A 13,079-nucleotide genomic window follows, 5' to 3' on the forward strand; every position below is an offset into this window, starting at 1 on the left:
AAAAAGGGGGGGGGGTGAAGCATTGCTGGCGCACGGGACTGACCTGGGAAGACCTAAGAACCGTGACACAAAAAAAAAAAAAAAAACACGAACAGACATTCTGAATATTAATTAAGTGCACTTTCACAGTTCAACCATAGTTACATTGATAACCACTGATTACCAGTCCGCCTCCTCCTCGTCCCTTTTGTTCTGCTTTAGATTTCTTTAGGTTTTTTTTTCTTTTTTTCAGGTATGCATCGATAAGTCCTGAAGATCTTTAACCTTCAACAACTGTGCTGGATAAATGAAAAACAAACAAACCAAAAAAAAAAAACGAACAGGCTGTTTCTTTTAAATCCCTTAAAATAAATAGTGCTATATCTCAGTGCATACAAACAAAAAGGGAAACTTAACACTTATACAAGAGGAACAGAGAGAAAGAGAGCCAAGAGTCCAGTGTGGTTTAATCTACTTTAGTTAGGCACAGGCACTCGGTCACCACAACTTTCCCGTTTCAGCCCATTTCACATCCTTACACTGAAAACTTGATGTTGGTGTTGGGAGTCGATTTCGCTTTTGATGAATGGGTGAAAAAGTTCTTTGTTGTTTTTTTTTGTTTTTGTTTGTTTAATTTTTATTTTGCTGCTGCCGCCGCCGCCCCGCCACCCCTTCTCCTCGTCACACCTCAGAGCATGCCAAAGCCTTTGGCGTAAGTGATGGCTTTGAGGAGTCTCTCTCTTAGTTTCTCCATGGTGGAGTATTCAGGCAGGAGCAGCACATTAAAGCAGGTGTGAGACGTCGGTAATCTGAGGAAACAAAAAACAAACAAACACAAAGATAATCAGCCACTCAGGCTTTATGTTTCCTCACGACCTTAAACAATTCTCAAAACAGTAAAATAATATAAACCTACCCCTAATCAATAGCCAAAATCTAAGTTCACCTGTAACGCAATGGCTAATAACTCTAAATACAGGGAATCACCGAGTTACAAACAAGTTCCATACCAGGAGCATGTTCGCAAGTCTAATTTGTTCTTAAGTCTGACCAAGTGGGTCTTATACCCCTTTGACGCGAATATACAATGTTAATCTATAACAATTCACTTGACTAAATCTCTGAAATGTAACAGTGTTGGCTCTGCACTTTAAATCGCGAGGGGAATCCTGGAAACCATTTTATCTCAGAGCAGGTCCAGTGTATTGGACTGTGAACTCCGTTTTGTTTTTACAGGAGAGACATTTTCTATCATCGTGCTCCTGGACTGATTCATTGAAACCAGTGAGGCAGACTCATTTCTATTATTTTTTTTTAAACAACGGTCAATGGTTCTGGATCCACATGCCGACTGTCTCATCTGAAGTTTTTAATCACAAAATAAAGACGAGTTAGCTGTATAACCTGTCCGAGTCGGGCCCGTTTTTGGCGATGATCATCTTTAGTTTGCCCAGGCCTCCCACCGGCGCCCTGTCCGTGCCCGTGGTGAACTGCAGAAACAGCCTCTTCTGCTCCTGTGGGAACGAGTGCACCGTCTCCCAGAAGTCCCTGTGGATAAAAAAAGATAAGTGCACAATTGAAAAATCTAAATTGAAAACGGTTTATAATAAAGGACTACAATTGTGATCAAAAACTCATAATTCAATTCGACTCTAATATTTAATATTATTATTACTAATATTACTAGTAAACGTATCAGTGAGTATGCAAACGTATTTATTGAGACTAACAATAAATTAGTGACTAGTGATTAAAATTCCTGACATTGTGTACATTACCTGTAATAAATTGCAGCCTTTCTGTGATTAAAATAATTGCACAGGTCAGTACTGCAATTTTTATGCAAAAAACTGTGCAGCACTATAACAGAATAACTTATAGAGAAAAGTATGAAAAGATTCTCATCGCTAACAAGCCATGCATCTTAAGACGGGTACTGTTACACTTGGCTGTATTCTTTGGTCTTGAGTTCCATTTCATGTGCACGTATCCAGGTTTCGCAACTTAAAGACGCATTAGATTCCCATTTTTTTCTTCTTTTAAAGATATATTAAACATAAAATAAAGAGTAACGTCATGGCCGTACAGGACTGCCTACCTCTATATGATCCAGTGTCTAAACCATTCTTTCGGCTGCTCCCGTCAAGGGTTCGCCACAGCGGGTCATTCGATCCGCATACAACTTTGGCACAGATTTTACTTTGGATGCCCTTCCTGAAGCAACCCATGGGCTTGGGGCCAGCACTGAATGCAGTGGTTGGGTAGTATGAGGTGTGGCAACCTGCCGACCGCGGTGCTCGAACCAAGATCATCAGTTCCCCAAATCAACCTAGAGCCTTAGCTGCCTAAACCACCATTTCCCAGTGAGCACAATGTACGATATGCATAGTTGGGGGTGTGGCAGGAGTGAGATGGTGGTAGTTTGTGGTGGTTCATCAACTTGCCATTCAAATGTATTCATGTCCGACATGGAAATCTTTTTATTGGTTCCTTAATGTTTGAAGAAGTATACGAAAGTGTCTCATGATAAAGAGAAGCATTAGCTGACTGTTAGCCTGTTTATTTCAGATTTATATTAACCCTGTCTCTTGCTGTAACTTTATTCATTTATTTCCACCTACCAAACTTTTAGAGATTGAATTTTACCCAATGCACCTTTAAAATGAACAGTTTTGTAAACGTTTACATGGGGAAAGTTCCCCGTATTCATAATCAGGTTACGCAGATCCTCTTTGTTCTTTGTTCAAATTATTACAATCACCCGTGTATTAAGAACAGAAGGAATACAAACTAAGAGTGAAAAACCTCAAAAAAAAATTTAACAGGAGTCTACCGTATCGTATATAGTGCTTGAATATTCACGGGTTGTAATTACGACATGGTTAAATTCTGCTTCACACCACTTAGGTGTTATTTTGCATTTAAATGGTCTCAGCTTTTATCCTAAGCTTTGTTTGCACTAATAAACCAAACCCATGAGAAACACATTAAGATTTAATGATATCAGGATATTAAAACCCTAAACACTAGTGTGTGTGTGTGTGTGTGTGAGTGTGTGTATGAGCGTGCATTCTCAATATTGAACCTCAATTTTAAATACAACTCATCATGACGTACTTAATAATGCGACAGTCCTTGTTGTAACCGCCGTCGTATTCCGTCGTCTCTTCAAGCGCGTGAAAGTCGAGATTCTGGAAGTGAAGCACAGACATGCAAGAGGTGTTATCCAAACACGACAAGCCAGATCACATGACCGTAACCCTGTACGGAGCTCACTTACTCTGCTGCCACATATCAGCAGCTCTATTTCCTCCGGCCGGAACAGATACTTCAGCGGAGACTCGTTAGTGACCATGTGAAAGCCTCTTCTGAAGGCCTTGAACTGTTTCTCCACACTTTTGTTCAGCATGTACTCAGCATAAAGTTCTACAAATTCCTGCACAGACACACAGTTTATAGAAACGGTACTGCATTCAATTTCAACCTGCGTTTCTTTTCCCCGTTAAAATGCTGATGACGAACCTTCCTGTTATCATTAGTAACCGGGATTTTGTCTCCGTTTTCCCTCAAGTCGTACATGAGAGGGTTTCCGAACAGGTCCGTCTGCGAGATCTGGAAGGTGATCATCATATCCTCCTCCACGTTGCCTTCATACTCCAGCAGTTCCTTCAGACTCTGATGAAGCACCTGACAAAAGCAGAAGCATTTACTATATCGATATATACACTACATAAATAAATGAAATCTATTAAAAAACAAAAAAAAATAGTTTTTCTTAAAGCGACAGCTTGATGATTACACCGTCACAGGTTATTTATTTCTCGAACATTCCTCATTGGTTTGTCTTTTTTTGCGTTTTCACAGCAAAGTTTTCTTCTCCTCAGCCACGTTCTTTCTCATATACATGTCATAAACATACATGTCTCAGATGTACAACCTTAAAACACTTACTGTATACTTTCAAGATTTATCTCATAAAAATAGCTGCACCAGATACTCATTGATATTTCATTTAAAAACTGAAGCAGACAGAAATATAACTGAGGAACAGTCAGTGTTACCGGATGAGAATCTGCAAGGTCTCGGAAAGTTCCTTTCTTCCCCATGAGCTTCCTGTACACCACCATGGGGAAGTGAACGTCCAGGATACAGTTGTTGTAGATGGCTAGGCCCAGAACGATCCCGATCAACGTGAACTGGCCTTCGTTCTCAAATGAAGAGGGGTTAAACCAAAAAAGCTTTGTGCTTTCGTCGTAGGTGAACATGCCTGCAGAGAACACGGACAGAGCACAGGTGAGGTACAATCACATATCATAAACACACACAAACAATAGCTTAAAACATTAACTGTACTGAAAGACAGAAATGAATAAAGTAAACCATCAGACAAATAAACATTGCATTATGATTCTTAAGGGTCTTTCTCTGATCCTCAATGTGTATAACGATATTCAGGTTCGCTCACACGCCATCAGCAAAACAGAGTTTAATTTCTTAAATAAGCTTTTAAAAATTATTTTTTAAGTATGTAAACAAAATAAATAAATAAAAAAATTGTACCATTTAACAAACACTAAAATGCTGTTTAACTTATGCTATTGGTTGTTTTAAGGCTGTGTCTTGTACAAAGTGATCTTTTTTCAAGCTAATCCTCTGCTCCACACTCCAGTCCTGTAGGTGGTGGTAATGGATCAACTACACAAACTTAAAATTATTATAATAAATAAGAAAAAACCTAGACCAAACTCACCTCTAAATAGTACAAACTATTTTTATTGTGGTTAATATTAATTTAAAACCATTAATAACAAAAATTATTGTTTAACAACAAAATTAACTTTCTTAATTTCGAAGTACTTCACAAAGCCTTTTATTGCTAAAAGCAGCTCTCTCTACAAAATCTTAAACGTCATTACTTTGTGTAAATGTATTTATTAGGGCTGCAACAACTAATCGATAAAATCGATAATTATCGATAATGAAATTCGTTGTCAATGAATGCCGTTATCGATTAGTTGGGCTGCTCACGTCACTGAGGCGCGCGACCACAAGATGCACAAATACACACAGATACACAGCCAAGGTATGGGAGTGATTTACATTAAACGCCTCTACGAAGACGGTAACCTGCACGCTATATAAGACGGCATGTCATGCATGAACACTTAAAAAGATAACATGTTGGTATTACGGATGGCGAAAAGTCAGCAGGGTCAGTAAAAACTGTATCTCCATCCTGTAAAAGTTGAAGTGCTTTTAGTTTAAACTGTTTGCTAACTTTGGGAGAGTCGCGCTAGATCTGTTCAAGTGCTACTCGCTAGCATCACATTGCGCAATCACCTCATGAGCAATAGTGATTAGTTAAATGGCTCTACTTTAGATTAGCTTAATTTAAACGGTGCGAATAACAGTAGAATGCAAATAACAGTATATTTGTGACCATTAGATTTTTGCATTTCTACAGTTTTTTTTATAGTCCACTACAAAGTTAACTTGTAATTTACTGTGGTTTTACTTTTGCATACATCATTTTATTATACAAAATTACATTATTTTAGCTGTTTATATCTTATCAACTGAATATATCCGTGTATTTTTTAAACTATATACACTCAACAAAAATATAAACGCAACACCTTTGTTTCTGCTCCGATTTTTCATGAGATTGACTTAAAGATCTAAAATTCATTCCAGTTACACAATATTACCATTTCTCTCAAACATTCCAGGGTGGCCTTTTATTGTGGGCAGTATAAGGTACACCTGTTCACTACTCATGATGTCAGATCAGCATCTTGATGTGGCACACCTGTGAGGTGGGATGGATTATCTCAGCAAAGCAGAAGTGCTCACTATCACACATTTAGACTGATTTGTGAACAATGTTTGAGAGAAATGGTAATAATTTGTTGAGTGTATATATATATATATATATATATATATATATATATATATATATATACACACACACACACTGTATAGATTATATACTACATTTCATTTAAGGTTTAAAATGCCAAAATTAAAGATTATTAAACTCTTTATGTGGCTTTTGCATTTTTAAAAGTTTATTTTTATACATAAATAATACCCTGATTTTTTTTTTATAGTTATAAGCAAAATATCAAATTAAAGAAGCGGTTAGGTTTTATCCGATATATCGAAAACATGATCGCTCAACTAATCGATTATCAAAATAATCGTTAGTTGCAGCCCTAGTACTTATAAAGAAATGAAAGCAGTTAAAATGAGAATGTGGGTGCATCCACATCCACTGTGGTTTGCCCCATAAGTACCTATATCAGGGTTGAAGATTTCCTCTACTACGAGCTGAAAGAACTCTTTGGAAACTCCTCCTTCATCAACACCCTGTTCTCCTTCAAACTCTACGTATAGCTGTTTCTTCAGATCGGCTGGGTTTTCCATGGCGATCATCTCAAGCTTAAATCACAAACACAAAAATTTTAAGTACCAATAATACAATGTGAAATTCTAAGTAGCCACCAGACTGAGGACTCACCCTGACAAGTGCGTCGTCGATGATGTGGTCTCTACGCACTTTGAGACGCAGATAGGGGTTGAGCTGCTGTCCTTGCACCAGACTGTAGAGCGCCGTGATCCTGCGCTCGCTGTACATGCGAATACGGTTGTCGTAGTAGAGGCCCAGATTTTTGGTGACAGCGTTCAGTATAAACGGACAGCTCATGAAGGAAAACTTGCTCTCCGTCTCCACCTTGAAGAAGGTGTAGTCTTTGTCCATTTCCAGCACGTCATTAAGAGGCTCGTTGATGAACTCGTCAAAAGGGACAAGTGGCGTGCGGCAGTCTGAGACACGCACACCAAGCTCTGTTTCAAGAGGGTCAACGCGGGGGCCTTTCTTCGCGCGACGCTCCTCACCCAACAGCTCTTGAAGCGTGAGCTCACTCGATTCTGCTATGGGCTCATCATCTTCGTCTTCACTGTGCCCAATGTCTAGGTCACCCCCCAGGACATTGGCGTAGTAGACCACCTTCAGGCACTTGGTGGCTGCTACTACGCCATCATCCTCGTTGACAAGGTTGTCGCTGTTGAACTCATTGCTGATAACGGTGTATGTGATGAGCTGCTGAAAGGTCTCAAGCAGACGCCTGATGTGCTCAGCACCATGCTGCGCCCACAATCGTGCCAGTTTTGCTAGAGCAGGAAGAGGAAGCTTGCTCATGGCCTTGCAGAACTGTGGTAGTGCCATCTCCAGGTACTCAGGGCTGTGCAGGTTGCTGTTCTCCATCACGATGATAAATACGTTGAGGTAGTCGGGATCGGTGGCATAGGTGTTGTGGTAGGTAAGGTCACACTCCACGTTGGGCGATAGGTACACCAGAGCGTTCAGGAAGGCTGCCTCTACCTTCTCATTGGAGAGCAGCCTGTCGTAAACTCTCCGCACCGCCTCAATGTCCACCGACACCTCCACGGGTTTCCGGACGTTGTCATTGGACGCTCCTTCACTTGAAGATGATGCATCCGGGTCCACTTCCATAGCAGCAGCGGCACAAGCTGAGGCGGCTTCTTTCTCGTCTTCATCCTTGTCCTCGTCTTTGGCCTGCAGTGACTTCAGCTCCTCCTTGGTGTGCTGCTTGGCCTTGCGGAAGCTTTGCACCAAGCTCTCAGCATTTGAAAAGACCCTCCCAATAACACGAATCAGAGGGGAATAGTCCTCTGTCTCACTGCAGACAGCCAGAATTTCATACACCTTTTCTTCTGTCAAGTAATTCAAATCTGAAATAATACAAAAAAAAAAAAAAACATTAAAACCATAATAAAGCAAAAACAAAGACAAAACAAGATTCTCTGTTTACCTCTAAAGTCTTCCCTAGCGGGAGGCAGGTCCTTGTGGTTCATCTTTCCGTTGCTGCAAGCTGAAAAGTTATGAGCTCCTTTGGCACTGTTCTCTGGAAAAGCCGAGCTGGCGCCTTTCTTGGAGGGATGGGGATCACACAGTTTGGCGTTATTCTTATACAGCTCCAGGGCCTTGATGGCCGCTGCATTGTTATCCATGCGCCGGAAACCTGGGGAGGAGCCACAAGCCTCATTCGTGCAGGCCTCATTTCCACAGCCCTCAGTTAACTGGTGGTAGTAGCGCTCGATTAGATGTTTTGCAGCCGCTCGCTTCCTGTAGCACACATTTCAAACCGAACAGCGACGGATTAGTATGGTTCGAATCTGAGAGTCTGTACAGCAAGATCCCGTGTTTTTTTTGGAACCAAAATGTTCTGACTGTATACATGTTCAAGGACTATAGGGATGACTGAAGACCTGAGAAGCTCAAATGTTGAGGTCAAAAGCAAAGCAAAAGCTTTATGTAGAGGAAGATTACTGAAACAGACACTCTTTATGTACCAACATACATGCAGCAGGGCTTTTGCAAAGCACAGATCATGCTAGGTGCATGCATTATTTTAAACAGATGCTGTGTGCATCTTTGTAGTATTTTATTGCCAGATAAAATACTACCTGACATACCACGCATAAATATATGCAACATTGGAAATGGGTAAGTAGATACTTACATTAGACTTGCTTAAAGTTTCCAAAGCTGGACTCCTTCGCTGAACTCTAGAGAGAACAAAACGTGGTCAGGAAACAATCCTGTTGATGATGAAAGGTTAAGTTAGCTCTGAGCCAAACTGCCTAACGCCCGAGCCCCGACCAGCGGCGCGCCCAACGCCCGAGCCCCGACCAGCGGCACGCCCAACGCACTACACCCGATGTCTGACCCCTGACCAATTCACTGCGAGGCACATAAACACAATCACATGATGGGAGATTTGGAAATGCCAATTTGCTAATCTGCGAAAGAAAGTGAAAACCCACAAAGCACGAGGAACAATGAGACTCAGACGACCTAAAGTGGAATATCCAAAGCCTAATTAAATACATATTTATTTTTGTTCCACACATTGTTCTTGAAATATGGTTTTCTATAAAGAAACATTAATTTAACATTTATAGGCAGACGGTAAAAACAAAAAAACAGTTACAAACAACTTCTTATAGCTGCTGTAACATAAGTGAGAAAGGAACAAGCTGGTTTCTCAGAGCATCATGGGTAACTACAAACTAATACACAAGACAGTTTAACAGTCACTGATATAATAAATCAACAGTAGGTTAAATGATTAAGAGACACGTGAGCGGTATGACAGTTATGGAGAAATGATAAAACTTCTGTGTCAGCAAACTCTTAAATGATCAAATTAAAATATGCAAATGAGAGTGTGACGTTACATGACGATATATTCTAGCGCGTGCATGAGTGGACATGTTAATTTAGAAACACTAAGAGGGGAAACAAGGTGATAAATGTGTGACGGGGGTGTGAAAACTTTTGCACTCCACTGACAGGGAGGAAGAGAAGGCTCGGATTTAGCAAAAGACGCAATAACAATGCGTGTGTGTGTGTGTGTGTAAATACAAAAACACACTTGCACACTTCATTGCGATACCGACTTCAGTGTGTGTGTGTGTGTGTGTGTGTGTGTGTAAGCTGATTCCCATGGAGGACACGGGGGTATGACTGTGCACAAACACCAACAAGCACACAGAGGCATAAAGCCACCAAACCCTGATGTGAATGATTACACACACACACACACACACACACACACACACAGCCTGTACCCGGTCCTCAGAGTGCGGGACAGAGACAGGGACACACAGGGACACACCGAGCTCCAGCTGTCAGCGTCTTCACTCGGAAAAATACCCAGCGCCGATTCAGCTAGTTAGCAAGCAACTAGTTAGCCAGCTAGCATATCAGGTGTTCGCTAAAAGCAAGCTCTCCGCACGAGCCTGGCTGGAAATCTCTCTCAGTCACGAACCCTCTCCTTAAATATTACATTAAACACTCTCACTGAAATCTGTAACTCCTAAATAAACCTCCTTCCTAGCAGAACCTTGCTGATTAGCCGACTTGGCTAGCTAGTCAGCCGAACCCCGCAGGAGAAAAAAAAACAACAACCCCATCACGTTTTCGCGCTGCGTCAGATTTTTTGGAGGGTTTTACATTCCGCCGTAAAATGTTTCGATTCTGACCAGCTTACTTCTGAAGATGCTCTGTTCGGGGTGAATAAATCCTGCCGCTCAACATCACAATCTCTCGCGCAATCCAAATTCCGCTCCTGCCGCTTCAACTCCAGTCCCTGAACAAAATATTCTCCGCCATCTTGATTAGCTAAAAGCGAAACGCCAAACGCGGAGCGCAATCCCGGCATGCAAAGCGAAAGCAGAACACCAGAAGCATGGCGGAGGAAAAGCCGGACACGTCAAGCGCGCCGCCATCTTGAAGGGGGAAACGTCATCGCTTCCTAAAGATTTTTTTTTTTTTTTTTATTGAATTAAACATTACAACCATACATGGCCTGGTACCAAAATGTAAAATTCCTTAATCAGACAGCAGACAAGCATAACATAGAAAAGAATGAAAAAGGAAAAATAAATAAATAAAACAGAATGGATAAATAAAATAAAAATAAAAATAACTAGGGGTTTTCAGTAAGTTCAAGATGTTCTATTAATTTACAGAGACTTAAAGCATTCTTTTTCTTCATTCGTTTAAGTGAGTGAAAATAAAGACATAGTTCCTTGTGAAATATATAAAAATTTGGAAGCATCGCTTCCTAAAGAAGCACATCACTCACTCACTCCCTCACTCACCGTCTATACCTCTTTATCCTGTATTTAGAGCCTATCTATGGAGGCGTATACTTTTAATTTATTTACTTATTGTTTAAGCAAAGCAGTCGTTGTGGTGAAATTTCGTTGTTGAGCACCAAGTGATTGACAGATGATTTTATCTCTTCATAAACTCACTCTTCTTCTTCTTTGTTATTTAAGAGTGGTTGGAATTATTAAAGGGAGGTTTGAATCATTTTAGTGACTCGGTTCTTTGAATCTCGTTCATCAAAATGAATAAACCTTTTTTTGGGGGGGACATTTAGTTAATTTCGTTCTTTTGATAAGAAATAAAATAAAATGTTGACTTTTCAACAAAAAGACCCCTAATATGTCTACATACACAAATTTTGACCATGGTTCCAGTAATGAAAATATTACAATGCAGTTAAGGACATATTATAATAAACAGAATGAGCAGCTCACCTCTCATATCTTCTGGTCCGAGTCGTTTGTTCGCGTTCGGGTTGCGATGATTTGCGCATGTGCGCCCAGTAGAAAATGAGACTACTAGCTGAGACTACTCGTTTTTTTTTAAGTCCTGTTGAAGAATCGTTAAAAAAAAATTGTTTATGAACGACCCATCACTAGTTGGAATCCAGTAGGTCACATTACAACCATTACAAGTAGGTTTTACTCTCTCTAACCCCCCCCCCCCCCCCCCCGTAAGCTCACTTCCTTTCCTGATTGTGTCTTGACTGTTTCTGTGTATTAAACTCTTTATCTGCTTTATCCAGCACTTCCACACACCCTTTCTTCTTTTTCTGTCTCTTCTCAGTACCACTCTGCATCTTTGGTTGGAGTTCTGTAGGTTACATCACCACCATCTAAACATCTCACTCTCCTCAGCTTCCAATCCTTAAAAGCCGACTTTTCATTCAGGGTTTCCTTAAAAAAAAATAAACATTAAATGATTTCTTCCCTGATCAGTTTTACGCTGGATGCTCTTCCTGATGCAACCCTTTTATTTATTCCAGACTTGGGACCAGCAGTGCATCCTATGGCTAAGGTTTTGGCATTGACTGACCCCCTAAATAATCCCTCCTGTAATAGACTTGCGCCCGTCTACAACGGCCCTTTTAAACATGGCAGAGTTAATGACGTGCAGTAACAGCTAACAGAAGCAGCTAATTTACGTTTATAGCACGCTCAGTTATAAATTAAACAAAATGCTAAGTAAAGTGTTATCTAATTCTTGATGTAAATCATCAGCAGTGAGTCAGATGTAATTTCTGGTTTTATATATATTTGGACTCATTTTTAAATTGGCGCTTGACAGACGCTTGAGAGACTTCCGACTGCCCTCCAAGGTGCTCAGGAACTTTTACTCCTGCACCATAGAGAGCATCCTGACAGGAAACATCTCAACCTGGTTTGGGAACAGCACCATGCAGGACAGACGAGCTCTACAGAGGGTTGTGCGATCAATCTACAGCAGTCAGTGCTGGACCAAGGCCAGGAAGATGGTGAAGGACCTCAGCCATCCCAACAATGGACTGTTCTCTCTGTTCTCTTTGAGGTTATGAAAGCGATTCTGCTCCCTGAAGGCCAACACAGAGAGACTGAGAAGGAGCTTCTTCCCGCAGGCAATATGGTCTCTCAATCATAATCACACCACCACACAGTACTGACCCACACATATGGTTTTTAAACACACACTGGACATTCTGGACATTTGTTTACACTATTGGCCACTGCACAACTACACTTCGTGGTCATCAAATCAAATCACATCAAATCACTCCATCACAAGTCACTTTAAATAAATCACTTTAAGCATATTTGCACTGCATAAGTCACTTTTAATATGTGGATTGCACAACCATGGACATTACCATTCTTTTATTACCATTTATTCCGCTGCTCTTATTGTTTTACATTTTTTCATATATTCTCCATATATTTTCTATATTGTGTATTTTTGTGTACAGTTATTTAATTCTTAACTTTTATTTGTATATTTTTATTTTATTCTTCCCAAGTTAAACTTACCCTTTATTTTAATTTTTATATTTATTTCCTATTCCTATTCATATTCTTTTATTCTTAGGTCACGAGCAGTTGTCTAAGCATTTCACTGCATATCGTACTGTGTATGACTGTGTATGTGACAAATAAAATTTGAATTTGAATTTGGAAATTGAGCAAAAATGATGGTTTTCTTCAGAAGTCCAGCAAACTCTCAGTTAATGGGAATGTTCTTTAGTATCTATCTATCTATCTATCTATCTATCTATCTATCTATCTATCTATCTATCTATCTATCTATCTATCTATCCATCCATCCATCCATCCATCCATCCATCTCATCTGTTGTCTCTGTTATTCTCGCTTTCTCTGTTATATCATGACATATCACCAGGTGGCACAATCTGAATTAGAAACTAAAA

General features: G+C 40.2%; 1 protein-coding gene across 2 annotated transcripts; it reads right to left on the bottom strand.

Moving 5' to 3' along the window:
• Positions 1–439: 439 nt before the first annotated feature.
• On the bottom strand, positions 440–10,196 carry ube3a (ubiquitin protein ligase E3A). Of its 2 annotated transcripts, none has more exons than XM_053498021.1 (11): positions 10,059–10,196; positions 8,526–8,571; positions 7,815–8,128; positions 6,500–7,734; positions 6,276–6,420; positions 4,041–4,246; positions 3,502–3,666; positions 3,260–3,415; positions 3,097–3,170; positions 1,384–1,527; positions 440–788 (listed from the first exon to the last, which is right to left on the bottom strand). In XM_053498021.1, coding segments are annotated over exons 2-11 (2,562 nt in total). In that variant the 5' UTR covers positions 8,528–8,571; positions 10,059–10,196; the 3' UTR covers positions 440–667. The 2 variants fall into 2 exon arrangements, with proteins under 2 accessions (XP_053353996.1, XP_053353998.1); XM_053498023.1 differs by having other exon boundaries at positions 8,526–8,604; positions 10,059–10,190.
• Between the last annotated feature and the right edge of the window lie 2,883 nt (positions 10,197–13,079).

The sequence above is a fragment of the Clarias gariepinus genome, chromosome 6 (genome assembly GCF_024256425.1).
Source record: "Clarias gariepinus isolate MV-2021 ecotype Netherlands chromosome 6, CGAR_prim_01v2, whole genome shotgun sequence".
Lineage (NCBI taxonomy): Eukaryota > Metazoa > Chordata > Actinopteri > Siluriformes > Clariidae > Clarias > Clarias gariepinus.